The sequence below is a fragment of the Falco peregrinus genome, chromosome 1 (genome assembly GCF_023634155.1).
Source record: "Falco peregrinus isolate bFalPer1 chromosome 1, bFalPer1.pri, whole genome shotgun sequence".
In the NCBI taxonomy this organism is placed as follows: Eukaryota; Metazoa; Chordata; class Aves; order Falconiformes; family Falconidae; genus Falco; species Falco peregrinus.
Window position 1 is genome coordinate 128,666,940 of NC_073721.1, and position 27,914 is coordinate 128,694,853.

The 27,914-nt window shown below is 53.5% G+C and overlaps 1 protein-coding gene across 2 annotated transcripts; it reads left to right on the plus strand.

Moving 5' to 3' along the window:
- The first annotated feature begins 1,024 nt into the window (after window positions 1-1,024).
- Window positions 1,025-27,626, plus strand: SEMA7A (semaphorin 7A (John Milton Hagen blood group)). 2 transcript variants are annotated; one of them, XM_005239392.4, is made up of 14 exons: window positions 1,025-1,209; window positions 16,256-16,389; window positions 17,298-17,348; window positions 17,643-17,738; window positions 18,149-18,233; window positions 18,778-18,888; window positions 20,171-20,310; window positions 20,659-20,837; window positions 21,038-21,146; window positions 21,835-22,033; window positions 23,761-23,876; window positions 24,486-24,637; window positions 25,166-25,233; window positions 25,634-27,626. In XM_005239392.4, the coding sequence occupies exons 1-14, from the start codon at window positions 1,098-1,100 to the stop codon at window positions 25,981-25,983; spliced, it is 1,902 nt and encodes a 633-aa protein (XP_005239449.1). In that variant the 5' UTR covers window positions 1,025-1,097; the 3' UTR covers window positions 25,984-27,626. The 2 variants fall into 2 exon arrangements, with proteins under 2 accessions (XP_005239449.1, XP_013156275.1); XM_013300821.3 differs by having other exon boundaries at window positions 1,026-1,209; window positions 25,637-27,626.
- The last annotated feature ends 288 nt before the right edge of the window (window positions 27,627-27,914 follow it).

Sequence of the window (27,914 nt, forward strand, 5' to 3'; positions counted from 1 at the left end):
TCATTAACAAGCCTCACAGCGCTTCACAAAGACTGTCAGCCCTTCCTGGCCTCTCGATGGGGAATCGGGAGGATGGGAAGGTTTGGCAAAGCAAAGTGACTTTCCAAAGGTTGTGCCACAGCCCTGTGGCAGGCCAGCCCCGTGAGCAGGCTGCTCAGCATCCCCTCCTTTCGGAGAACATTAGCATCACAAAAGTAAGGGCGGGATCTTAGGGAAGGAGTATTTCTTCACCCCAGCTCCAAGTGGATTTCCCACATGTGCTCTGGGATTACACTCATTCCCACCAGCACTCATGCAGGCACCACCATACAAGTTCGACTGGTTTGGTGAGGGGGGTGTGTGCCACAGGATAAGGCACAGATGAGTTGTCGTCGTGTCTCTGGTATTTGTCTCATAGTCTTCCTGACCTCTGGTGATGAAGGAATGACGTTTTGGGCAGTGTTTCATTTTGCTAGGAGTGGCCTTTTGCTATTATTTCATTGTAGCCCCAGCAGGAAGAGGGCTGGCGCATGAGATATGCTGCAGCCCTGCTGCATCCTCCTGATGGTAGCACAAGGTCTTCTGTTGGTGAGCTGTTCTTGCTGCCCTCTCTCTGAGCACAGCTTTCTGCTCTCCACACATCCTTCTGTTGAAGCAACCGGGTGCAGCAATCCTTTGTTATCAGCCTCTGCACCCTTGGTCTGCTCTTGCTGCTTGTGCGTTCTTACACATATTTTAATTCTTACTTTGTTTGTATCAACCTCAATATTCCTCTTAAAAGTCTCTGGTAAGTTGATGGTGAGCCTTGAGCCAGCTGCAGCTTTTCTCAAGAGCCTGAAGGTGAACAAAGCCATCAGACTCTCACCTTCCCCTTACAGGAGGAGGGGCAGGGGGGGTGGGGTGGAAAGAAAGGACCAAAAACCCCAGCAGAGCCTGGAGGTATGAACTGATGAAGATCGGTGTTAGATGGTCTCCGGTGTTTTTAATAGGTTTGCTTTGGTCCCGCCCTCTGTTCCACTCATTGGCTGCCCTGGATGCTGCCCACTCTTTTGTATAAGGCGAGCGATGCAGCTGTCAGCCTCACAGGCTCATGATCTCTGCTCACTGAATAAGTAGAAATGGGCAGGAGGTCGCCTGTTGCCCTCTTGGTGGCCCTGTGGGCCAGCCAGCTGGGCATGTGGGCAGCGGGGCGCTCCAAGGTGAACCCCAGGATCATCACGGCTCCGCAAGGTAAGTCCCGGGCTGCGGTGGGCTGCAACCTTGAGATGCAGCAATGTCTGCAGCTGACAGCTGCTCCCTGCACTGTGCATTTTCTACCTGTGTCTTGCTTTTTGAGAAGAGTTGGTCTTTTTGTTTTATTCCTTTTGTCTCTTTGGGGAGACTTTTGGCCCTCATTAAGATGAGCTAAAATGCCTGTAATCTCAGGAAGGGGCTTCTGGCTTGCTCGATTGCTTTTAATTGAATTTTTAGATTGCTGTTCTTTCCAACTCCTTTCCTTTTTATATTCTAAAAATACTTTCCTACAGGCTGGCTATATTAAAGGCTGTCGAAAAGCCCTGAAACAGACACAGTAACCATTTCCCGTAACTTGCAGAGAGAAATGGAGAAGTGTATTTGCATAATACAGTTAATTTTCTTATTCATCTGATGTACTTACCCTGTTAGTTGCAAATGAGTTCTGTGAGTAAATATTTGCAGAAGATCTCTGTTCTCTGAGAAAATATATACATCTGAAATGTCACACAAGGACTTATAATCAGATCTGATTTTAGCAGAAACTGAACAAAGAAATGTTTTCAAGGAGCAAGCTTAGAGTACAGCCCAAGCTTCATGTGTTGAAAAGAGCAGACTAACGTTTACTGGTTTTATCATGTGTCTTCCAAGCTTTTTGATTAATACCCTCCAGGGAGGCTTTAACAAAAGACCCCGTCTTGTCCCCGGCAGTTCTGGTGTTTGGCTAAGCCGGCGGTTTGAGCCGAGCTGCAGATCTCACGCTGCTCTGCAGTACAACAGCTCCTCTGTGTTTCCTATTCGCCGACAACTTCAGAGGACACAAATTTCCCGTGGTTTATTCTGCGCCATCTGTTATTCTTCTGCCATTATTTATTATGCCCTTCTCCTTCAGGCCCATCGCTGCCTGTGGAGGAAGGGCCCGGAGCAGAGGGAAGGGCAGTGGGTGCGTGGCTCGGAGGTGGCCTCCATCATCGCACAAAGGGGAGAAACACCGGTAGGGAGGGCAGCAAAAGGTTGCTTCTGGTATTGCGTCATTTGTTTTATCTGCTGGCACATTAAGTGGCTCAGAAAAGGGGGTGCAAGCAGGGAAAAAGGCACAGAGCCTGAGACTGAACAGAGGATGGGGGTTATGCATTTCTCTGTAGACGTTTCCCCTGCCCTGCTTAGGGAAGGTAGGGGGGAAAGTTAAATTGCTGGAGGCTGGTGTGGCTGGAAATGCCTGTCCTGGAGTAAAGCTGTGCTGCGGGGGAAGAGGGGGCTCGAGTGCTTGATTTCTACCTGTGTCCGTGGGCTGTGCTTGGCATGCTTGTGCGGTGTGGTCATTTGACCTTTCCCTGCATCTGTGTCAGAGGGTGGCTTTCCCGGCATCGAACACAACAAGGATCTGTTACTGAGAAACACCGAAGCCAATTAGTGTTAGGACACTTCCCTGCAAGGGGATCAGCTTCTGCTTATATCTGTTTCTCTCTTTTTTTTTTTTTTTTTTTTTTTTTTTTTTTAAGAGAGAGAGAGTGAGTGAGCGCTTAGCTGGGACACAGGCCAAGAGGGAAATCAGTTAGGGAGATCTCAGAGGTAGCTGTGTGGCACACTCGTTACGTGTCAGTCCTGTGTCCTATTTAACAGATTGCATTTTGCTCAGCGTAACCTCTACCCTTTAGGAAGTGGGTCTGTGGGTGGGGAGGAGGGTGCAGAGGAGGTTCTGGAGGAGGGTGAAGACATGGGACAGGGGCAAAGGGGATGCCAGGGACAACAGGGAGCCCTTGTTAACTTCCCCAATGATCCAGACACAGTGAAAGGCAAGCGCAGCATCTTTAGTAAAACCTGCAGGTCAGCACACTGCTGCTGTTTGCATCCGCATGGAGAGGCTCGTCCCTCGCAGTGGGGGTCACAGTACTGCAGGGCTCGGTTTGCGGCTTGAGCCCTGGTCCTGGAGGCTGGGAGCTGGATGGAGAAGAGCAGCAGTCTGGGACATTTGCATGGGTGTTCATGCTGGGGCTGGGCCTGATGTGCTGCGTTTGCAGTGGTGCAACGCTGGCCTCAGCCCTGGGCTCTGCAGGAGCCGGCAGCTTTTCACATAATTAAATTTCTTACACGCCATAGCCCATCGTTACTAGCACCAGGTACGGCAGCCTCAGTAAAGACACCTCAAGACGTTACAGCCCTGTGGGTGAAGGGAAAGATTCCTGGTGCTGGCCAAAACCCAGCCTTCTCCCGGAGGGAAGAGTACATGTGTGGGATCCCTCCTTGGGCTGCAGTACTGGGGAAGAGGAGGAAATTGGTGCTGGGCAAAGTGCAGCTGCCCTTCCATCTCTCAGCCTTGCTCCCCTCGCCAGCACCCCCCCCAGGCTCAGGGAGGGAGCCCTGGCCTCGCTGCAGGCAGCCTGAACTACTCTGCTCTTTTGCCCCATGGTCCCTCATTGTCCGTTTTCATAGCAAGAAATAGGTGAGGGGACATTGCGACATGGGAAGAATATGTAGCTGGGCTTAGGTGGCACAATCCCGAGCTCACATCTGAAGACAAAGAAACAGAGTCAGCCTGTCTCGGTGCTTGGAGCTCTGGGATTTAAGTAACTTTACAGTCCTGGGGCCTCAGACCTGTGGTGTGGGGCCAGGGCGGTGGGTGGCTGGAGCACCGTGTTCTGCAGATCTGCCTTTCCATGAATGCAGTGCGTATAAAGCCAGCCCCAAGGCCTCGGCCGCTGTGCTGCCTTTATTTCGCCTCCCTGAGGGTGCAGCGCAGTGCAGGAGGGCGTGAGGAAGGGACAGGTTTCCCCAAAGACCAGCCCAGTTTCAACATGTGCTGGGGAGCGTTTGCCACCAAAGGCAGGGTGAGTGATCCCTGATGCTCTCCCGGCAGCTGGCACAGGTGGCCAGCTCTGGGGTCCGGCTGGGTAAAGCAGCTCTTTCAAAGCACGTGTGACTCTGCAGGATTTCTTCCTCTTACTGGAAAGACACTGAGACCAAAGGGCTGAGGTCAGCTCCAGACCACTGCTCATATCTGAAGTGCTGAAGATCCTTTTTAGTGGCCAGGGCTTTGCCCTGTCTCTCCTTTGCAGCTGACACAGCATGCGGGTGGGTCAGGGTCTCTTCTGGCTATTACCCTCTCCAGTGTCCTAACGAAGGAAGATGGTAAACGGCAAGTTCCCTGTCTGTTGAAATATGCAGAGTGGGAGTGAGTTCAGCCTTAGCAGCCTGGGCTGGCGCAGAAGCAAGTGCTTCAACTTTGCACGTTGTGTTCTTGCTTATCTTCCCTTTTATTTCCAGCCTCCCCCTGCCTCCATGTATTTTTCTAACTAAATGCTGACCGGCTGGGCTTTGCTTTGAGAAAGGTGCGTTCACATCCCACACTGAGCTTTAGCTTGTCAGCACAGATAGCATGTTTACTCTTCTGACCCATCTGCAGAGATGGAGACCGCTATGTCCTGGGGCTGGGCAGCGCTGTCCGGGTGACGGAGCAGAGGCGGATAAGCCCCTCTGTGTGGAGTGGGAGGGTGGCATCCTAGGCTGGCTGTCTCATGACCGGAAAGTCACCGAGCATTGGGAGAGCAGAGAAGTGCAGTGAGGACAGCAAGGAGCCTGAGGGCTATGTCAGGCTGCTGTAGCCTGGGGCCTTTGGTGCAGCATAGGAATAATTTTTAGCTACCGCCATGCTTAAGATTGTCTTGTCCCTGTTTGCTTGCATGTGTGTAGATCTAAGATAAACTCAGCCCTTCTCTGGCTGCCTGCTGCATTTATACCTTGCAATAGCATGGGGTCTAACAGTTTAATTATTACCCTGTTTCTCATTAACAGGTGACGCTGGAAACTGGAAGGGACAGGTTCTGAGCTGGTGCATAGCTCACAGGAGATAAGCAGGTCCTGCAGGGGAAAAGAAAGATTATACACTTGACCCTTGGCTGCCTTGAACGGGGTAAACTGGCTCTAGCCTGCCCTGGGTGACGGGGAGGCATTGAGATGGCCGTTCCTGGAAATTGCCTGCCCTGCCCATAGCAGCTCCTGGGCTTTGCCAAGCTCGGCTGCCTCTCCTTTCCCTGGGAAAACTGTGCCAGGAAGCATCTCTGAGTGCTGTAGGAGCTCTTCTAGGAGCTCTTTGTGCCCGCCAGTGCAGTGGTGCTGCATTCAGCTAGCAAAGCAAGAGAGCTGATCAGAGATGAGGTTGAACTCGTACTGATGGGGAGTGGTGGCAAAATGAGAGTGGTGTTAGCACTAGCTTTTACTCCGTCGTGACAGTGGCACTGTTTTCTCAGGAGCCATGGTCCCATGGGTGTGAAGCATCTCTGTAGGACAGTTTCACATGAAGGTCTCAGCGCATCAGTATTTCCAGGAGAAAGCGTCTCTCTTTCCCAGCAATGCTATTTTCTGCAGACGGCTCATTTTTACAGGGTGGGTGATGCTGGTATCATGAAACGTTGGTTGAAAATATTTTTTGCTCTGTGCAGATTGAAAAGGAAAAACAAACCAAACAAACCAAGTGAGTGAATCACAACCACCTCCTGTTGCAAGAGCGTGACACAAAAACAACAGGCATGGGCAAACTAACAAAAGTTGTGGCTGCTGCACTGAAATGCTCAGGGCTGGGAAAGAGAGGCAGATGCAAATTGCTGACCTGCTGCTCAGCTCTGTGCCAGCCCTCGGGCTGATTCTTGGTCAGAATCGCAGAAAATTGCCCTTGGAAGGTATTCTGTAGTTATGTAGCCAGGCTCAGTGCCTTGGAGCAGGACAAACTAAATCTAAGCCTGAGTACTTGAGTACAAACTAAATCTAAGCACTGAGTACATGATGCTTTTTAGAGAAGCTTGTATCCAGAAAAAAGGCTGGAAGGTAAGTTAGAAGGAGGAAATTGCTTGTTTTGCAGCCAGCTCTCTCCTATTGAGCTACATCCTATGGTGTGTGGCTATTTCTGGTTGCTCCAAGAATAGGACTTGTTCCTCCTGTTGGGCACTCTTTTCAATCCCAGCTCCACCCGGTGTAGTAGGCTCTGTCTGTGTCTGGTGTGACAGAGGAACATGGTAAGAGTGCCCCAGGAGCTGGATGTGGAAGCATCTCCTACCACCTCTACTAATTTCAGAGCAGCTTAAGTCTGAAGCAACAGGCTTCATATAATAGACCTCGTATCAGCCTTACTGACAGCTCTGGTTCTCTAGTGCTATAACTACTCAGTCCCCAGTTTGAACCCTGGTGTCAGCATCCTCCTGCAGCAATGACTCCACATCTAATTACCCGCTGGGGTTAAATTATTCTCCTTTATTGGGTGTGTGTTCTGGGAGGGAGAGGGCACTACAAGTTTAAGGAGCTGTAGGAGCTTCCGTGGGGAATGCATGGACCGTTCCAGCCAGACACCTGCCCTTGGGCTGCTTGCAACAACCATGGCCATGGATTTGCTTGTATCTTGGATAATACAAGTTTTGGCAAGTCTCATTTGAGTGTCTGGTTTGAAACGACTGACTGTAACGCAGTGGTTTGGCTTTCCAAGTGTGAGTAATGTGGCACTGCAGCCAAAGACGGACGTGAGAAGAATAGATACTGTGTGTTCCTGCTGGTGGGGTGCAAGCGGGCAGAAAGGGGATGCTAGGAAGGGCTGCGTGGCCTGCCCCAGCACAAACCCAGAAGGCTGCAGGGCTGAGACCTGGCTGACACTCGTTGCATGGGTGGGAAGCCTACAGCAGCAGGTAGAAGGGCTGCAAAGAGCCTGAGGAGGCCCTTCCCAACCTGGTGAGGAACTCCCTTTGCTGTGTGCATAATCTCATCAGTTTTCTATAGGAAACTGAAACTTCGTCCTCACTCCAGAGCCACAGATCTTTCTTCCCACCTTTAAACCTCTGCAGAGGGTGGAGGCTTCACGGGGAATTGCACAGGTCCCCTTACCCTGTGTCCACCTTCTGGCTAGCCTTCCCTGGGCTGGGAGAAGATGGCATGTGCCCGAGAAGGGTTTCTTGGCTGCCCTGCCCTAACCAGCAGCAGGGAGGCGGGATATGGCTGCCAATTAAGCTAAAAGGTAAAGCGGCTGTTTTGCTGGTGGATGCTCATGGAGGTGCTTGGGGCAATCTTTATCCTGCAAGGCTTTTTATGATAAATCACTCTCTGGAAACTGACCTTCCTAGCAGGAGGGGCAGCTGTGCTCTCCAGATAGCAGCTCTCCTGCTAAACCCATCCTTTTATTGTTCTGCCATTGTTCCAGTGACCGTATAATAAAATAGCATAATCACAGGCCGAAGTTGCCCAGCTTCCAGCAGGAACACGGCAAAGCTCAGGACTGTCATTACAGGGAGCAGCTTTTGGAAAGTAACAAAACCTGGCTCTAAATTTAGCACCCGCAATCCGTAGGGTGCAGCAGGCAGCTCTGCTTCGGGGCTGGTTGGGAAAAACGTACCTGCTAGATGACAGGCTATATCCGTGAAATCAAAGGCTCCGGACTCATCTTGCAGTGGCACAGGCTTCAGTGCTGCATAATTTTGGGGGGGTGAGCAGGCGGCTGGGGGGCAGGGGATATCGGTGGTGTGTTAGCATGCATAGAAAATACTGCGATGCCTGTCACGTAGTCATTTTGTGTTTAGAAAGGAGAAACCTATCTTTCCTGGAGCGCAAAGCGCTCTGGTTCAAGCCTTCGGAGGGTAAGCGGAGTCCTGCAACGCTGCCCCTGTTCACGGAGCCCTGCCTGATGGCAGAGACTTTGAATTCAAGGCTTGTTCCTTCCTGGCTGCAGGTTAGGGGCCTCTTTTGTTGCTCGATGAGTGGGTGTTTGAGCCCACTGCTGGCTCTGGCTCCGGCGAAGGGGATATAGGCTGCATAGCTCTCAGAAGAGCTTTTGAGCAGGCATGCCCATGCCCAGCAGCTGGGTTACCAAACTGAGAGGGTTTTTTTTTTTTCCCCCTCTTTCTTCCTGCCCTAGCTCACCCCTGCATTGAATACTGCTGCCTGCTGCCAAGACGCTCCGGAGCTCACCAGAAATAGCGTGGAAATTGTTAATGTGCCAGAATATTTGCCTTCTGTAGTGTAACTCTAAAATAAAGCATATTCATCTAGTTAGAGCATACTCGGTGAGCTTGAGCCTGCCTTTCTGCCACGCTAGCGCAGCCCTCCTGGGCATTTGGACTGCACACAGGCTGAGAGCTTTGGTAGGATATATCCCCGAAAATGCAGGCTGAATTGTTTCCTCTGCTCCAGAGCATTTTGCTGTTGATGGCAGGGGTGTCTTGAGGGCAGCAGAAAGCAGCTGCACAAGCACCCTGTGATTGCAGGGTCTTCAGAGGCGGTTGGGGAAGAAGCCAGAGAGAAGGCGAGCAGTGTTGTATGGTGGCAGCTGGGAATGTAGCTTGGCCAAGGGTGGAAAAGTCCCACTGCAGAGAGGATGTAGATGTTACTGAGATATCCATAGCCTCGCTCTTTCCTTTGTAAGGGGTGCTTGGAGGGAGTCAGAAGCAGTTTGGAAGGGGTGTGAGGGAAAGATAGCGTGAGGTTTCTTGGCAGATGATTAAATACTGCTTGTCTCCAAACCGTCTTGGGGAAGAGACAGGAGGAGAAATACTAAATAGATTAAACTGGCTTGCTGCAAACTTAAAAGAAGAAAGAGGGGTGAAATGTGTAAGGCAAGCAGGTCTGGGTTTGAGTAACATGGGTTTCCTGGCTGCTTGTCCCCACTCTCTACTTTCACACCTCTCTTTCTTCTGGGTTTCCCCACAAGCACATGGGCCCCTTAGCTACAGGGCTGCACGTCCCCCTGATCCTCTCCAGCCTCCTGCGGGCTGCCTGTGCTGCCCAGTGCTGGGCTTACTGGTTCTCTGCATGACGGATGATGGCTACAGATGGAAAACAGAAAGGACAGCAGTACACAGCCCTCGCCCTCGCTCTCAGCTGTGCTGCTTTCAGGAGCCAAACTGCAATGTTTCCTACAGGATGGAGGTCAGGGGAGAATTATGATCAGGGCTTTTACCTGCCCCGGGTGATGAGAAAGCACTTTGCCTTTACTTAGAAACCATTTTTACTTACTCTGTCCTTTCTGGGCACACTCATGCTCTTGGGATGCGTTTGTGGGAGTGCCTGGTTAAAGCAAAGGCAGCTGCACTGACCTCAGTGTTGCTGCCCTACCTGGCCGGTGCCCCCTGCCCCGGCGGGGGAGGCTGTGTCAGATATGAAGTACGCAGGTGACTCATGGCCACAACAAGGCTTGTTTGATCTGAATTGCCAGACCCTGCCCTCTGGCTCTCCTGGTGGGCATCAGCTGGGGGTCTCCCCATGGCAGGGAGCTGTGTGGTCCCAAGGAGAGTGCAGAGGGCTTTAAGGAGCAGGAAACATGCATGTCTGTGTCTGGTCACGCTTCAGTAAGGGACATTTTTAGCACTCTTTCTGGCTGCCTGGTTTTTGCTGCTGCTCCCCAGTGCCTTTTGGCTCCTGGCAGACTAATACCACAGAGGAGTTTTGGAGTGTCCCTGCAAGCATCCTGAAAAGAAGGCAGGGGCGAGGGGAGACAGGGAGGGGAAGGCAGGCAACACAGATCCCTTCTGAGATGTGCCAGCTACCAGGCTGATGGGCTCATGGCCATGCTCCCAGTCAGCTATGTTGTGCCAAGCTGAATAGGTAGGGAACAGGGAGGGACAAGGATGATACCTGGCCCTGGGAGGACTGTGGAGGGAGCTTTTTGGGGTACAGGATAGAAATCTGTAGGGGATCAGGTTCTGCTCTTTTTATTTTACTTTCTTGGAGAAATGACTGATGTTGGAGCACGGGCTGACCCGAAACGGTGCGGGGGAGCTCTGTACACCGAGCGGTGTTTGGGCTGGCCCTTCAGCCTTCCCGTGCCTTCCTGCCCCAGCACTGACAGCTGGCTGTAAGGACCCCGGCTCCCAGGGGTGCAGCTAAATCCCTTGGTGTAGAGTGCTGGTGGCATAAGCTGGGAAGAGGAGGGAACAACAGGCCAAGTTTTGCCGTGAACAATGGGAAGGAAGTGGTTTCCCACATTGTATTGCCTTTTTGCTCCTTTCTCAGAAACCCCTCCTACGAAGCATACAATTTTCCACAAGGCGTGTTGGCTGGTGTGTGTTAGAGACCTTGCAACTCAAAGCCCCTCAATTACTCTGTGGCAGGTCAGGGCAACCCCCCCCCCAGAGTGTCCCTCCTGGGTTGTCTCATCTAGAGACAAATTGTTCCTATAAAACCCCCCTGTCACTGCAGGATCTGCCGGCTCCCAAAGGCCTGTCAGACTGTTGGAGGCATCCATCCCCTGGGAAGGAGTTGGCTGGCGGGTGAGCGTGGCTCTGGGGAGCACCTCCCAGGCCTGACTGTGGTTTCCTTGTGTCACATTGCTCCCTTTGGGCAAAGTCACAAGGGAAGAAAAAACCTAGCTGCTTGGTGAGCACAGCAGCTCCCCCGGAGGCATGCTTCCTCCTTCTGAAATGTCTCAACTTGGGAATTTATAGATCATCTAAAAAAAAAAAAAAAAAAAAAAACCAAACACGCAGCTTGGCTTCTCACCAGCATCTGTGGTGGAGCTGCGGAGACAGACGGCGTGTGGCTCTTGGATGGGGAGCAGTGTGGTTCAGTCCAGTCCTTCTCCCAGGGATGGAGGGGACCCATGGTGGCTCCGTGTGGTGTTCACATCCCTCTGGGGTGGGTGCTGTGACTTCCCGTGCTCCCCTTAGAGGAGACCGTCTGCTGATGGGGCTTCCAGGCAGGTGTCTGGCCAAGGAGGTAGGAAATCGGGGTATAGTCCTCCTGGTCTTGCCTGGGCAAATAGTGAAACTGGAACTGCCGTAATGAGTGATGTCAGAGCTGGGACCAGAACCAGGAGTCCTGATCCCTGTGTGTGACTAAGGTAGCGGACCTGAGTCACATTCCCAGCCCTTAAAGAAAAGCAGTTGATCCGCCTGTGCTGGGCTGCTTATCACACATCCTGAGTGCGCTGGGGAAGCGGAAGGGTGATTGATATCACCGAGTCAAGGCAGCTCTTGTGTCCCCAAAGCGGGGTGATGTGCAGGAGCCTGGAGCACGCAGTCAGCCCTGACTCATGGCATTGCTGGGAGGTGAGAGCTCTGGCACAGGTGTAGGAGACGAGACCCCGGGGAGTCCTCGGCGTTGCCAGTCCTTGAGTCAGCGTTGAGCAGACAGATTTCCTTTTTCTGTCAGAGCCAATCCTAGTCAGATTGCAGGAGACACGTTGCTATCAAGGTCGTAATCTGCTCAGTCTATTCAAAGAGGAATAAAGAAGTAAAACCTGGGAAATGAGAAATTGGTTGTAGAAGTAGGGAACTTAGAAAGGATCCAACCAGTGCTATGACTCAGGCAAGAGAGCGCTCGCTGTCAGACCTGCAGGCAGCAGAGCAGGTGGCAGTGTCACCAGCATCATGCTGGGGAGGGTAGGATGCATGATGGTGACGGCTGACAGCGTTCTAATGTGTTATAGCGAGAAGAGTTCCCAGGGCTGCCGGGTGGATTGCCTGGGCGTCGGGGAGTGCGGCGGCGCTGGAGATTTGGCTGCGTTTGCCACAGCAGTGAGCTTTGGTGCTGCACCTGTTTAAATCCCATTTTGCCATTTGATGGGTGGCCCAGCCCTGTGTCCGCATCATATGACAGCAGCACGAGAGTGGGAGAACACAGGCAGCCTAGCTAAAGGAACTTCCCCTGCTCAGGGCAGCACAGACCCTGTGGTATGGAGCAGGTAATGCCAGGGAGCAGGTAAACCCCATACTCTGCCTGATTTTCACTCTTCATACTCCAAGGGGGGATCCCACTTAACAAGGGTTTTATGAACAGCAAGTAAAAGATCTGCCCCTTGTCTGCATCAGTGTTGCTTCCAAGAAGCAATGGGTTCTTAATCTTGTCCTCCTTTCCTTTTTTACTTTACCCAGGCTTTATCTCAGTTCCTCATTTTAAAATGCTGGCACCAGGGTGGATTTGAACCACGACTTCCATTTCAGGGAGATGTAGTCCTCCCCCAGCATCAGTGAATCGTAGACCCACAAAGACTGGCCCGCTACTGGTGCTGGGAGCTGTGCAAGCCAATGACTAAGCTGAGTGTCTGGGGTGCTGGAGCCAGCTGCCAGACCGGGAGTGTGGAAGGGAGAATGGCCGTAGCTGAGTCAGCCGGAATGAGAGCTGGGTTGTTGAGTTTGTCTGCAATGAGGCTGTACACCCACGCTGCTTCTCTAGTTGGACATCTGTTCTGGAGGTGGGGGGCATGCTCCCTCCTGCACAAAGCTCTGGGATGCTCTGGGAGCCTGACCCTGCCATGGTGCTGGGGAGGGCCAGGCCCTGCGCAGGCTCTATGTGCCTTTGTGAAAGGGCTTCTGGACCCAGAGGGGGCCACAGCCCTTTGGTGTGTTATTAAAGCTGGATTTTCCCAAGCTGTGGCTAGGGAGGCAGGCCCATCGCTCCCTGTCAGGTGGGGGAAGCAGGATTGCTCCATTTGTTATCTGCATTGCTCTCTGTGTTTAGGACAGGCCTCCCTACCCTCATCTCATCCAGAGCACCTCCCTCTTCGTTTCCATCCTCCTCCGTTACCTCACCCTGCAGGCATCCTTCTGAGATGCACCGGGCTCCCTCCTTCTCCCTCATTTAATATTCTTCTTCTTCAGTCTGGTGTGGTACTCTCCATCCTCCCTGTAAAGCACAAAGCTGCTCTTTCTCCCTTTCATTCCTCCGGACTGGGGTTAGCATTTCAATTGACAATTGTGCCATTGATTTGTGCGCTGATGGTGGCGTTTGCAGTAAATGCCAGGCAGAGGGACTCAGCGGGGTTAGCAAGGCTCTGGAAATGAGCCCTGTGTCTTCTGAAGCTCCAGACTCTATTTTGGAGGGAGGGTGATGGCAGGGTCATGCCTTTCCCCCTTCCAGGGCGGGCAAGCCTTTATTCGCAGTGTCAAAAGCAGCCTTGGACTTGCTAGGGGAGGCATGTGCCCTTCTCGGGGGGCATAATGTGGGCCATTAGATGCTCTCGGCCTCATCGTCCCTGGCTCTTGAAGCCATTTATACCCCAGGTCCCCAGTCTGTGGGTGCAGGGTTGCTCCCCCTGATCCTGCCAGATGAGAAGCAGAGGCAAAGGCGGTCAAACCACTTCCTTAAGCCCAGCTGTCTGAGGCAGAGCAGGGGCTGAGGGCCAGCTTTGCAGTTCAGCCAGGGGGCTGATGCAGAGGCAGAAGGACCCCAGCACCTGCTTGTGAAAGCACCTTTTAAAAGCTCCCTTCCAGATTAAGTTATATCAGTGCTGGAGCCGCAAACACGCTTCTGGGCCCTGGCTAGCAGAGCTGTTTACCCTCAGCTTAGTGATTCAGTGCCGTCCCTGGGGAGCAGTAGGATAAATAATATGTTGGCGCCGACCAAATTATTGTTTTGGGCTTGTTTGTTTCTGGCTGTTTGGAGAGAAGTGTGTCCTTGTAGGTTGGCACGGCTCTCGGAGCTGAGCTTAAGGAAGAGGCAATGCTGTGAAAAAGCCTCAAATCAAACCCAAAGTTAATAGGAGGTGGGGGGGGGGGCCTGAAGTGTGCGAAAGGGTGAGGTGGAGGAAGAGGAGCAGGGAGTGGCTGCAGGTGTACATTTTCCTGTATTAGCAGCAACTTTAGGGGCTGGGCTGGAGGTTTGAAAACAAGAGCAAAGTTTGCTGAAGTCTCGCCAGACCGGCTTGTGGCATGTTGGTGATGGGTTGTACTGACGGTGGTAGCTGGATGGGGGAGAGGGGCTTTAGGGGCTGCCGTGTGCGTGGGCTGTTGCCTGCCTGCTCTGTAGGTCAAGAGGGGGATTTTAAGGACTGCTGGAAAGAAGGGGAGTGGTGAAGAGGGGATTAGTCCTCTCCTCCCTAGCAAGCACAGACTTGGTCTGTGGCTGATGAGATTCCCGGGGCTAGCTGGCATGCTCCGCTGGCTGCCTGCTTGTTGGGGCCATTTAGGCAAGTGAGTTGCACAGTCACTCTGAAAAGATTTGATGCCAGCTTCTCCAGCAGGCAAAGCACATGCTCAGGAGTTTCTCTGTGTCCTTGGGCAGAGGAGAGACAGTAGGGCTTGGGAGGAGACAGGGAGCAGGCAGGGACCATCATTCTGCCGAGCTTTCCTAGCTGCAGGGTCCCAACTGCTGAATCCCCCCCTGCTGCCATGCAGCCCCACAGCCTCTGTTCTGTGGTCCGGGGGGGGGGGCAGCCCAGAGGTGTTGCGTTAGTGAGAAACTGTGGGCTGGAGGGCAGAGATAGTTCTGGCCCATGGCACACCTCCACCCTCTCTCTTTGCGGCTGAGGTACCCTTGCGAAACAGCCACCCCTGGGTTTGGCAGGATTTCCCATCACAAAGTGGTGGCTGGCATCAAGCTGGTGATGGGAAGGCCTTGCTGGCTGGGTGCCATTTAACCCCACAGGGATTAGAGACCCGGAGGAGGTGTGACCAGCATAGTGGAGGAAAAAAGCTGCAAATCAAGGGGGCATTCAGTAGCCCCAGTGACCTCTAATAAGTCTTTTTTATTTTTGGCTTGGCAGAGCCTTAGCAGGACCCCTGCGCAGCATGCTCCGGGCAGAGGGGGAGTGCTGGACTGTGCAAAGATTGTCCTTTGCCTGTCCTGCCAAGTGCCCCTATAAATAGAGGGGGACACGTGCCACTGATTAATTGCCTGTCTATGCAGGCAGCCAGCTCCCGAGGCAGACGCAGCCTTTGTCTGCTGGGAGCAGCAACACTTGCCAGGAGAGAGGCCCCCTCTTCTTTGGAAAAGGGAAAAGAGGGAGAGATGAAAACAGAGTGCCCTGTCACACTAAGCAGAGGTCAGTCCTGACTGGAGACTTTTCCCTCTTGGAGGAGCAATCCTCCTGGTGTCACTGCTGCAGACTGTGGTAGGGGACAGGTTAGCCTACAGCAGCACATGTGCCACGGGCATTGCACCCTGCTGTGGAGCTGGGCCCTGGCACAGCTGCTCAAAGCTGCCCAGATGTGGCTGCACCATCCTGGAGAGGGATGAAGGACCAGCAGACCCCTTCAAGCAACAGCAAAAGCCTCAGGGGAGGATAATCACAACTGTGCTGCAGTGCAGGGCCAGCCTCCCACACCTGAGCTGGCAATGCAGCGGGAAAGGGAGGATGGTTTTAGGAAAGAGGAGATGGAAAAGTTGGCAGGTGAAAGAGGAAGGAAAGAGGGGAGGACAGGCAGTTCTTCCTCCCAGCTGGGCCTGGAAAGCTTCCCATCTGCAACAGCTGGTTGTGACATGGGACCTAGGTCTTGCAGGTCACTTCTTGTTCACATCTGGGGTGTGGAGCCCATGAGTTGTGGCTTTATGTGCACCATTCCCTTGTCATGTGTGGGCTCCAAACCCTGTCCGTCCCCTCCTGGCCCTTGCAGGGAGCATGCTGACGGTGCGGCTGGAGGCTGGCGAGGAGAGGTGTGGTGCTGGGCTGTGGCGGGTGACCTACCCCATGGGCACAGGGCGGTTGACCCCCAGCTGCAGAGCAGCACAGCAGCTCCTCTCCCGTTCAGCCAGATAAGAACTCACAGCTCCAGTTAAGCATGTGCAGGGGCCCAAAGCAGGGCAGAAAAAGCTGCAGGGCAGAAAAACCTGCAGGCCTGTCAAATGCAAGAGGGTGCAGGAGCCAAATCTCCGAGGCACTTGCCCAGTGTGGCTGTCAGGGGATGGCCAGAGTGAGGAGGGAGCCCTTCATGTCAAAGCTGGGAGGCACTTGGCCATTAGAGCAGGTGGGAAGGCAGCGCTCACCTGGCTGCTGCACAGCCAGTTCTAGGTCACCTTGAACTTCTGCTCTCCTGCCTCAGCTCCTGCATCAAAGTTTCCCTTCCTCCTCATCTTCCTCCATCACCAGCCCTGCAGAAGCCAGGCTGGGCTGCTCCATTGTGCAGCTCTTCCTTCCCCTGGGGTCAAGGGGACAATAGCGCATCTCTGAGCCCAGGAGCTGCCTTTCCCGGCCTCTTTGGCACGGGGCCAGCCATCCCAGAGGGCTCCCAGCCCCGTGTCCTTGTTTTTCTCATCGGAGGACATAGAAAGGGAGTTGATCAGCCTGAGCTGGCTGCAGGTGTTCTCCACAGTCAGCTGCGGTTCCCCTGACGAGTATCTCCTCTTGTGCTGTTTCTAGGTGCGAAAGAGTATGCATTTCCCAGGAGTGAGAGGTACCCGGTCTTCTATCATAAAGAAAACAGCTCAGCCATTTACATTGGAGGAGAGGGAAGACTTTATTACTATGACTTTGCCACCTATGAGAACTACACGGTAAGGATGCTCTACATTTGGCTATGGAGCCCTATAAGAAAGTGTGCAGCATCTGTCTCACAGCCCAAACACTAGATACCTCGCTTAGTGTCTTTGCCAGCAGCGAAGTCAGATCTGGAAGGGTCTGATCTCTGCCCAGCCTGTCCCATCCATCTGGGAAGCTGCAATGTCAGTATGGTGAATAGCTGCAGCAAGGGGGAAGTCTGCTATGCTAGCCATGGGTGGATTTTTCCCAGGCTATGATCCTCCTGCGGCCTTTGTTGCCCCAGGGGGAGGATTTTTCCAATGAGGGACCCTTTCTTTAGTGTGAGAAGGGATGCTCAAACTCATGTCACTGGGGAGAAGCTACGTTCTCATCCCTTTCCATTGTTGGAGCCCTTCTCGAAAGCAGGAAGTTCTGGATCAGCTGGGCACTGTTACTACAGCAGGAAAACCCCCAGCTGGCTTTCTCATGACCTCTTCTTGTCCTGCTCAAGTCAGTTGTTGAAGTTTGGGCCCAGGTATTTCCCTTCTTGTTGTCCCAGGAACAGTGTGGTTCATGGATCCCAACCATTGGACTCCACCACCCACTATCAAACGGCTGTTCCCCACAATGACAGATCCTCTCCCAAAATCCTTTGGAGAGCAGCTCAGGCTGGCTGCCAGTCATGTCTGCTGCTTTGGCCCTGCATCCCACTTCTCCCCATCACCTTGAGGGACTGAGAGATCCAGCCCAGCCTCCCCAAGGGTTTTCAAATGCCAAGGTGGGGAAGAGGGCTGCATTGCAGTGTTTAATGACCTTCTCACCAACATGCTTGTTCTGCTTCTTGTGAAGAGAGTGACTAGCATGTAGTACATGGGGCTGAGCCCATGTTAGTTGGCTTTTAGAGGGCAGAAATTAAATCATATCTCTTTCTCTTTTATCCTAGGAAGAATTCCCTGTGAAAAATGAAGGACAGTGCATGATGCCTGGGAGTTTGGTAGGTCCTACCTGTGGTGGAACAGCATGTGGAACAGCTGGATGGGTGAGGGTTGGAGGACTGCTAGGGAAGGAGCTGTGCATGCTCCACACGTGCTTTCTCTGGGTGAAGACCTCAAGTGCCTGTGGAGCAAGAGATCAGATGAGGTGATAGTAGCTTCCTCCTCTGGTTTTAAGACCCATGAGAAAGCTAGGAAGCCATATAGCAGTGTGCTTGGTAGTGCAGGGGGCTTGGAGCTGTGGGGCTGTGATCTGCCATTAGCAGCCACTCACGCTTCTTTTCTTTCTCTTGCAGGGGGACAATAAAAATTACCTCACTTTAGTGGAGAAGTATGGAGACGGGATGTTAGTGTGTGGGACCGGTGCCTGTGCTCCTACCTGCTGGAACTTGGTATGCTGTGGCCACCTGTGATGGGACCAGAGGCATTTGCTATTTTGTTTCATGTTACCTCCACCTATAAAATGGTGCCCTGATCCCCCCTCCTTCTCAGAGTGCTCCGAAAAGCCCAAATGCCAGCACCCTTGAGGAGCTTATCGTGACAGCATGGGACAGCCCATGTGAGCAGAGGTCTGTGCTTGCCACCTCTGTGCTCACTTGTTGTAGCTCCCCTCTCCTCACCTCTTGTCTGCAGCAGGGGCTCTGCCTGGCCCATTCAGCGATGGGCTGTGCCCTTCTCTTACTTGGGCTGCGCTAGCCAAGGAGAGCTGCTCTCCTCCTTTTGCAGGGGTGGATGTGGGCACCTGGCTCCCCTGCCTTCCCTGAACTGATCACACCTGGGGGCCATTTCTGTCCTTACCCAGACGCAGAGAAAGGAGAGCACTCCGTGGGATGGGAGAGGTATTGCTCCTTTCACCCCTGACTCGAATACCCTCGTCGTCGTTGATGGTAAGTCTGACTACTCACGTATTTTCAGTCGTAGTGCTGTGTAGGAAGGCTGGGCTCTCTGTGGCAAAAAGGGGCATCTTGAGGCTGTTCTAAGGGCTTTGTCCCTCTTCTCTAGTTGGCCTTGGTGCTTCTTGCTTTTACCTCATTGAAATGCACGTCCTCCTGGGACAGAGCGTGGCACAAAGTTGTTTATTCCTGCCCAGGGCATGAGGATTGAGTCTCTGCGCGAGAGGGTAGAGTGCAATGGTAATGGTGGGGAAGGAGGGTCCTGCAGTGACTCCACTGCTCTGGAACTGACAGAGGGACAGATGAGGATCCTTCCCAGAGGCAGGGAATCTGTCCCAGCCACTCTTTAACAAAAAGGACTGGGGGAGTCCAGCCAGGCTTGCTCAGTACTAGCAGTGAGGACTGGGTTTCTCAAACTCTATCCACTGCCTCTGTGAGTCCATGTGCCCAGAGTTCTAGGTTCTTTGTTTTCTTCGCACACACCCTTCTGCCCCCTCCAGAAATACTAGGCTGCAAATGAGTTTTCCTATTCCCACAGGTCACGACATCTACTCCACCATCAAGAAGAGCCAGCAGAATGGCAAGATACCCCGTTTCCGTCGAGTGAGAGGGGGTGGAGAGCTCTACACAAGTGACACAGTGATGCAGAGTAAGTACGGGGAACATCCTGAAGGCACGGGACCCGCTGCTTTGCCCCACCAGGCAGATAAGTTGAACTTTTGGTCAGCCCACACCTGTGGGCGGTAAGTACACAGTACAGCTTGGAGGGGTACATCCTTTCTGCTCAGCTGGGGCGTAGCTCCAGAGCTTCTTGTTTGGGTTCAGTCACCCCTAGAGCAGCGGAGAGGGCTGATCTGGTCCCCATCCGCAATGCCAGTGACCCAGCGGCTCTCTTGCTGCCAGCTGGGGAAATTTCACCTCTTTGCTTGTGGAACAAGACAATTGAGTTCCTCTTGCTCAGGGTGAGGAGATGGGGAAATGAAGACAAATGAGTGGCAAGTCCCTTGTCAGATGCTGGAAGGAAATGCAGTTGTGTAAAGGTGCCCATCAGCTGCCGTGCAGTGATGGAAACGGGAAGAACAACTTCCACTCCGGGCAGTGACTCTTTCCAAATCCCCAGCCAGGGTGAGACCTTGAAGCAGGAACATGTTGGGCTGTGCATGGGACAGGGTGGGGAATAGAGAGAAAGGACCCTCCTCAGTTTCCGTGAGCTTATTACATTGCCTTCCCGCAAGCCTCTCCAGTGACACGGGGAAATGGGAGATTATTGAACCACTGGCCAAAGAAAAAAAGCAAATCAAAATGACACCAGGGCAAAACAGAACTTGTGCATGCAGGGCAATGGAGGGGGCAACCAAGCCACCAGCAAACAAAACTAATGGAGCCGCGAGGCTCATCCCCTGCTTACGCAGAGCTCCCTGCCATGGGGAAGCCAGCTAACGATGTTCAGAGGGACCCTGGTACTGCTGGGGATGCCCTTTATGGCAGCGCTGTATTAATAGGAAGAGCATCACTGGGTTTTCCACAGCAAACAAACAACAGTGCAGCTTGCTGCCACTGAGGGAGCCTTCCTCTGTGATAACAGCTCTGCTGCGCAAGCAGGGAGAACAGGTTTCCTTTGCTGCTAAGTAGCCGAGACTTCACCGGGCTCTGGGGACTTGCGTGGATTTGGGCGGAAGGGAGAGAAAGGGGAATCCACGGGGAAGGTGGCATGTGAAGAGCGGTTGTTAGTGAGATGCACCGCTCAGGTGTAGAAGATGTGCTTGGACCTGTCCTTCACCTGCAGCACAGACTGTGTGCGTGTTTCTGCATCTTGCGCGAGTGTGAGTGGTTAGCTGCAGAGCATGCTGGTTTGGTTCCCACTAGTGACTTTTCAGCTCTAATGCATGTGTTCAGGCCAAGGTTTTCTGATGGCTCACTTCTCTTTTCAGACCCTCAGTTTGTCAAAGCCACCACGTTAAGGCATGAAGAGCCTCACCAGGACAAGATTTACTACTTCTTTCGTGAAGATAACCCGGATAAGAGTCCTGAGGCCCCTCGAAACATCTCCCGAGTGGCCCAGCTGTGTAAGGTACCACGGGAGCAGTGTGGTGGGTGGCCAAGAGTATTACAAGGCTGGCAAATGGACATGCCTGGTGCTGTCGGCACATGATTTGGCCCCTCTCCTCTGCCACAGAGTTTGTGTGGGGTACAGCCATGTCCCTTGGCCTTCCCGTCATCTGGCTCCCATCTTGCCTGCAGGGGAGAGAAAGCCCTGTTCTGTCTTTCTGGGATGTTAGGGAGGCACACAACAGTTGCAGTGACCAGTATCAAATATACCTCTGGAGCATCCCCCAGTTATCCATCCAAGATGCTGGACTGGGGGGCACTTTGTGTTCTTCTCTGCCAAACCCTGACTCCTTTCTTTCCCTCTCCCCAGGAAGATAAAGGGGGAACCAGTTCACTCTCTGCTTCCAAGTGGACCACCTTCCTGAAGGCCAGCTTGATTTGTGTTGACCCAGTCACAAAGGGCAACTTCAACTGGTTGCAAGATGTCTTCTTTGTCCCTGCAAGTAACTGGCGGCACTCCAAAGTCTATGGGCTCTTCACAAACACCTGGTGAGGGTCTTTGCCAGACCAGCGGCATGTCCTGTCCCATGGGCCAAATCCTTTCTTTCAGCCCTTTAGTGTCTCTGGCAGTCACATGGGTGGAAACCAGTGGATGTCGTCAGTGAAGGCACGATGCACGCGGCCGTGCCCCAGCTGTAGGGCTAATGGCCACTATCTCCCTGACCCCCTCTTTGTCTTATTGCCCACAGGGGAAGCTCTGCTGTTTGCGTCTATTCCTTTGGGGACATTGACAATGTGTTCCGGACATCTAAACTCAAAGGCTATAATGGTCCCAACCCAGAGATCAAGCCTGGGCAGGTGAGTGAGTGATAAAAGATGCCGACATGAAGTGGAGAGGCCTCCCGAGGCCAGGAGAGCTGGTCCCTGCTCTGCCACTGCAGTTAGTTGGCAGAGTAGCTGGGACGGTTGTGGGGACAGTCCCACCACTGAGCAGCCAGGTGGGAGCTGGGGCAGCGAAGAAGGTTGTAGGTGCTGCGGGAAGGATCTGAGCTTTGTTGCCGGAAAAAAAAAGGAGGCTGGATAAGGTCCAATGCCTTCATAGAAAGAGAGGGGGGATGGGCTCTTATGCACCTTGGTGAACAGGTCTGTGTGTGAAGCTGGAGGGCAATGACGTGCCTTGTGTTTGCTAACCCTGTGGGTTTTGCCAAGCCAACCTGCAGCCCAGCCTTGTGGTTACGGGTGCACCACTGACCTGGCAGCAAACAGCAGGGTGGGGAGAGGCTCCCCTAAGCCTCTGCAGGGGTGACAGGGCGTGAGTCTCCTAAACTGCAGCTTCTGCTGGGGCAGATCGCTGGTAGGACCTGGCATGAGCATGAGTGCAGCAGCTGCAGGGCTTGCATTTAGCCCCAGGGCAGGTTTGTGCCCATGCCAGGGCATCCTGTGGGCTGAGGTATCTGCGCTGTGCCCTGCCTTGCTCTCCTGCCCTCGAGCCTCATCCTGAGGGACCCGTCTGACTGACGGTGGCTTTTGTCCCCACTTGCCGTAGTGCGTTGCCTCTGGACAGCACACCCCCAGTGAGACCTTCAAGATAGCCGACAGCCACCCAGAGGTGGAGGACCGGGTGGAGCCCCTCTCACCTACCAAGAGCCCCTTATTCCACAACAAGCACCGCTATCAGAAGATCGGGGTGCACGAGGTCTCTGTGGGTGATGGACGCCGCTACAACGTGCTTTATCTGGCAACAGGTACTAGGAACCATTCCCTTTGAAGTTCCCTGGAGTTTGCTTTCCCCTCAAGGGCAGGGAACCCAAGGGAAGCAGACAAGACCCCCAGTGCAGAGCAAAGCAAGGGGCTGTGTTGCCAACTTGGCATATGTTTGTCAAGCAGAAAAGAGCTGCCAAGTCCCAGTACAGCTAAATACATCCAATTTGGCTGCGTAGGCAAAGACTGAAAGCAGAACCCCAGCACGTGGCATTTACCCTAGCTGGGCTGCTTCAGACTGTGGTAGGTCTGAGGCAAAGAGTTTTTAGGGCGAGAGAGGTAGCACAGCTCTCCCCAGGTGCAGCTTTACACTGTCAAGCAGAAATCCTTTGCAAAGGGACCCACTCTGTCATCTCCTGTCCCCGATTGCTCTGGTGCAGCAGTGCAGGTTTCCTGTGAGGCCAGCACCTCTGGCTGGAGACACGGCCAGCTGATCACAGCTGCTGGTGGTCCTGGGGGCTGCCCCCTGGAGGTGCTGCCGAGCTGGACCAAGGCAATTAAGCTGCAGGTGAATGGGATGGAGAGCAAAAGGTTGGTAAACTCAGGCATCTGCCTGGGTTCCCCTGCAATGCAGCTGCTCACTGCCCAGAAGGTGCAAAGGTCCCTGACGCAGTGCTTCCCTCTCTTAGAAGCCGGCCTGCCTCCCCTCCCCAGGGCTTGCTCCCTACAGCTATGCCTCTGGTCTTTTCTGCACTGTGCTGGGATTTCTTCACTGGCACTTGTGGAGGGACTTTCTGGGGGTTTTGTTTTCCTAATCTGTGATTAGAAACATGCAGACGGCTCTCAGTAGGTGGCCTACGTTGGATTAGGGCCCGCGCATGCTCAGATTGTTCTTATCTTGCTGAAAGCCGTAGCTTAAATGCAGCTAACGCCTTGCAGAGTCCTGCCAGGGAGCTTGCTCCAAGATGCAGAGCTGCGCAGGGCAGCTGCCCACCCTCACTGGGGCAGGCACAGAGGCAAGGGCCAGCATCTGGGAGGTCCTAATCCCTGCCTGACCTGGGGTCACATCTTTCACCTACCCCTGGTTGATGGTGGAGAAGGGAGCGCCTGTTTGGGAAGGGGGAACCATGCAAGTACTAAAAGAGGGTTTTATTTTTCCTGAGGGGATTCCTGAGTGCTGTTCCCTCAGGATCTGCCTTTCTGCCCCTCCGCCAAACTGACTCATTTTCTTAAATCACCGGTTTGGAGTTGTCTAACTGGAGAGGGGAGTCAGTTTAATTAGAAAAACAGAAAGGCAAACCCCCAAGTTTCAGCCTCAGGCGAGCAGTGAGATGAGGCTCACAGAAGAAGAGGCCAGTGATCAAAGCAGAGCGGAGCCCGAAAGCGGTTGTTTTTTCTTGCTGAGGCTGTTACAGAGCAGCTGATGGAGGCAGGCACTGCTGGGTCCCGAAGGGCGGTGGGAAATGGGTTCCTCATGGCTCTTGGCTGGGAGGATGACAAGGCTCCGCTGTGGGAAACGCCACTGTCTGGGGGATGATTTCCTAGCAGAGCAAGCAGGCTCCTTCCAAGAAAGGCCCTGTCTTCTCCGGGTGGCTGGTTTCAGGAATCCAGTCGAGCCTGACTCTGCGGAGTGGGTATTGTCTGCCACAGCGAGAGGGCTGGGGGCAGAGCTGGTTCTCTGCCTGGCTTCCCCACCCCTGCCTGCAGCCCCTCTGCCTTGCCTTTCTGCTCTCAGCATGCTTCATCAGGGCTCTCCCCTCTTTCTTTCTAGACAAGGGATCCATCCACAAGATCGTGGAGCTGCCGGATGGGGTGCAGAACATCATGGAGATCCAGGTCTTCCCAAAGAAGGACCCAATCCAGTCCATGATCCTGGACCACAAGAGAGTGAGTCTGCCTGCTCCATAGGAAGGAAAACAGTGGGTCAGGCTTTATTTAGCTTTAAAAGCAGGCAGCAGGGGAGGCGGGGACAGATGGTTTAATGACAACCCCTGGATCTGGAAGTAGCCTCTGGAGGGGTTGGGGGGGTGGAGGGACCTGCAGCACGCTTTGCTAAATCTGAACAGCTAGGCTGATGTCCCCAGTCCTGGGTAGCTGTGTGGTCAGTGGGCAGCAGAGCTTTTCAGACACCTTTTGAAGGTGAGGGCTGGCCAAATCCCAGCACAGTGGTCTCCCCCTGCAGTTTCCCTCTTGTCCAGCGTTGCTGGCAGATGAGCTGTCAGACAGCACTGGTGCTCCATCCCAGAGGTGACGACACTGCTGTCACAGATGGAACAAACTTACTTATACACTGGGCTGATGGGGGAAGGACGGCTGCTTCCCTTCCCATGATAGGGACTTCTGACTGCATTGCCTGGAGACCTACCAGCCTCGCTGGTGAAATCCACCCCAGTATCATGGTGAAGCTGCAGGAAAAGTGCTAGACAGCTAAACACTCATAAGGTGGCACTGGGACACGGTGCCAGGGTGATCAGCCCCTCTGCTTTCCTCCTGCAGGCGATGCTGTACGTTGGCTCAACAAATAAAGTCATGGAGATACCCATGGACATGTGCAGGGTGTATCGCAACAACTGTGACAGCTGCTTGCTGGCGAGGGACCCGTACTGCGGGTGGCTCAATGGGAGTTGTCAGTCGGTTTATCTAAGCCGGTACGTGGCGCTGACAGTCCACTGTTTCTCCATCACCTTCAGCTGCTTGCTTTCACGTGTGAAATACCGAGACCCTCAGTATTCCTCTTCCTGGCCAGGTGGTTTTGAGGCCATCTTCCCATCACAGGGAGAGATGGCCCTGTCATATCCAGGCAGTAACAGCACAGTCATCTGCGCTGTCCCCAGAAGCTGTGCCTCTGCAGGGACCCACCCCTCCCGCAGCACCCCTGCCCTGGAGAGGGGAGAGGCCAGTGGGTTTTGAGCACCCAGCCTCTCTTTTGCCGTTAGAGGTGTGCGTAGCTCTGCTGTTTAAAGCAGCTGATTGTGGTGGGTTGCTGGGTCTCAAACTTGTCATCCACTGAGCTCCTGGGTGAGGGTGCGGCACGTGTTTTTCCTCACCCAGATAACAGTTTAAACTTTCTTCCTTATCTGATCCATCATATCTTGTACGAGCAGTTCCTTTCCTAGCCCTGAAGCGCTGCTTCCCTAACGTTAAATGCGTTGTTAATGTTTATTCCCATCTGCTAGGGAGGTGCACCAGACCCTGAACCTGGACCCATGGGGAGGGAAGTGCCAAAAGGGGGATGTTAAGGAAGGTATGTAAAGGTTTTGAGCTGTAGGCCATGTGTGCAGGGGCTGTTTGGGGCAGGGTGATGGATTCTCAGGTCTTTGTATGGGTTGTGCACGGTGTTGCAACTCATTGCTGGGGAGCTGGGAATGACCGTGCTGGAGCCAACACACCGAGCAAGTCTCAGCTTGGAGTTAATTGGTAATGCATTTCTGGGCTGGGTGAGAGGGCTTAAACTCTGTGTTTGCTGATGTCCTGGGAGAAGGATCCCATGGACTTCACCAGGCTTGGGTCAGGCTCTGCCATTATCGTTAAAAGGCTGTGTAACATGGCCCCAGCGACCCAGCTGTTCTTTCCGCCAGACTTCTGGAGGGAATCCGTGGTTCCTGGACATGCCTGTCTCATCCCCCCTTCTCCATCTCTTCCAGTAGATGACTATCAGAACATCACAGTCGTCCCTTTCTCCCGCTACTATCTCAACTGTCCCATTGAGTCCCACTATGCCACTTACAACTGGTACCACAACAACAGCCTCATCAAGACCTGCAACACCACCCACCCTCAGCAGGACTGCTTCCACTTCATCCAGAACGTGAGCCACATTCACTACGGCCACTACGTCTGCATCTCGGAGGAGGATGGCTTCAGGCAGGCTCTGGTGAAGGAGCGCCTGGTCAACCAACTCAGGTTCATGTCCCAGAAGGGCCAGGCCACCATGACGTTTGGCTCTTGGCTGCAGCTGCTCCTGATGGTGGTGTTGGTGGAGCTCTTCCACTGAACACAACAGGACTGTGTTCCCACCGTCCTGGCTGCTGCTACTCTTCCTGCACTTGCTGTCCGCTCCTGAGGCGAGATTGCCATTCTTTTAGTTGCTCCTTGGACGTTAATCTCTGACTGTCTCAGAAGGGGTCCTGGGCAGCAACCCCTCCATCTTTGGCCTTGGTGGAAGGGTTGTGGCAAGGAAGATATGACTGCAGGGCCAGATGGAGCAGGGTTTGGGGACAGGGAGGGAAGGGGTACCCTAACAAGTGGGGGACATTCACTGTAGCCAGCAGCTTGAAGGGAGTGGTGTCAGCCTCTCCCCGAGCCCGTGCTGGTCGCTTTGTACTGGTTATCGTCCTGAGCCTACCCTGGGTGTGGACATTCAGGGGACTTCTGCCGATGTGCATGCACTGATCCTCAGGGCACAATGACTCCTCTCTTTGGGAACATGCATGTGATGAAGAGGAGGAGCCAGCCCTTGGCCTTTTTAACTTGTTGATCTGTGGTTCGCTCCAAGCGGGGACTAATGCCTCCAAGTTTTTAGTGGCTAATGTCTGTTTGGGCTGGCAAGCAGCTGGAACGTTCCCAGTGTCGCATGTGAATCCCCTTCTGACCTGGAGAATTGTGCTCTGGAAGGGTTCTAGGGTTTGGTTTATTTTTGTTTTTTGCAGCTGGCTTTGACATGGGAGGGGGATCGGGAACTAGCACTGGAAACCTGCAAGGCGAGGGCAGGCGCAAAGTTAGCATTTTGCACGGAAAAGCCTCGGAAGATGACTAGATTTGGGGTGTGGGGAAGGTCAGACCGAAGGGGACGGGAAGGGAACGTAGAAGCAAGAGCCTGAACGAAAACCAGGAGGCCCTGGGAAGAAGTTTTAAACGCACAAATCCTCTGCAGGCAGCTAAGGGCATTTATCTGTGGGCAGCAGGCAGCCCTGCTCCCAGCACCTCTCCTCCAGGAGAGGGACCGGGCTTCCTCAGGGAAAGGGGCGGCAGGCTGCTGATCTCAGGGGGGCTGTGGCTGTCCCCACCGCCCGGAGCAGATGTGCCTCTCTCCCTCGCAGTGAGGGGACAGGCGAGCACCAGGGTTTGCTTTGAGGTCTCCGAGCAAGACTAAACTGTGAAAAATGGGATGCTCTCCCCACCCCTGTGGGCGAGGGGCAATCCCACACCTTGTCTGAACCTTTCCTAGCCCTCTCGACGGCTGAAATGCCCCAGCCTTGGGCCGTCTAATGGAGTGGGCATCGTATCTCATGCTTCCAGTAAGCTGTCACAGCAGCACAACTCCTGCTTCGTGTCTGCTCAGAGATGCTCAGGGGTGTCCGAGGGGTCTTTTTGGCAAGGGGGAGAGATGCCACGTGCCTCTTGTGACCACGGACTATGGACAACGGGCCAGAGCTTCCTACTGCACTACATTTCCAAGATACCCTCCCCAAATCTAGGATAGAGCTTCTTACATCCCTTCTCAAAGCACTTTAACTTTGTGAACTAACAAATACCTATTTATTATCAGCTGGTAATTACTGTACTTGTATAATTTTATAATATTATAGAAAGTGAGTTCAAATTAGAGAAGAGAAAAAACAACAGCTACCAAAAAAATCCTTTCAGAGCTGTGACCAAAGTGAGAATGTGATTGTTGAAATAAAGAATGGAAAAGAGCAGGCAAGTGCTGTGTTCCTCACCAGGAGCCAAGGGATGCTGCTGAGATGGTGCCTGGGGTCTCCCCTGTCCCTCTTCCTCCACAACCAAGGGGTCCCCTTCCATGTCTCGCCTGCCTCTCCTCTCCAGCAGCAGCCCCTGGCCATCCCTTGTGCCCTGGGCTTGCTGCTCCCACTTCAGGCTGGCACCATCGGGAGTGAAAAGCTGGGCAGATTCCTGCTGGAAAAACCCAAGGGGGCTGTTAGCAGCACCCCACTCGCCACTGCCGACCACCCGCAGAAAGGGAGG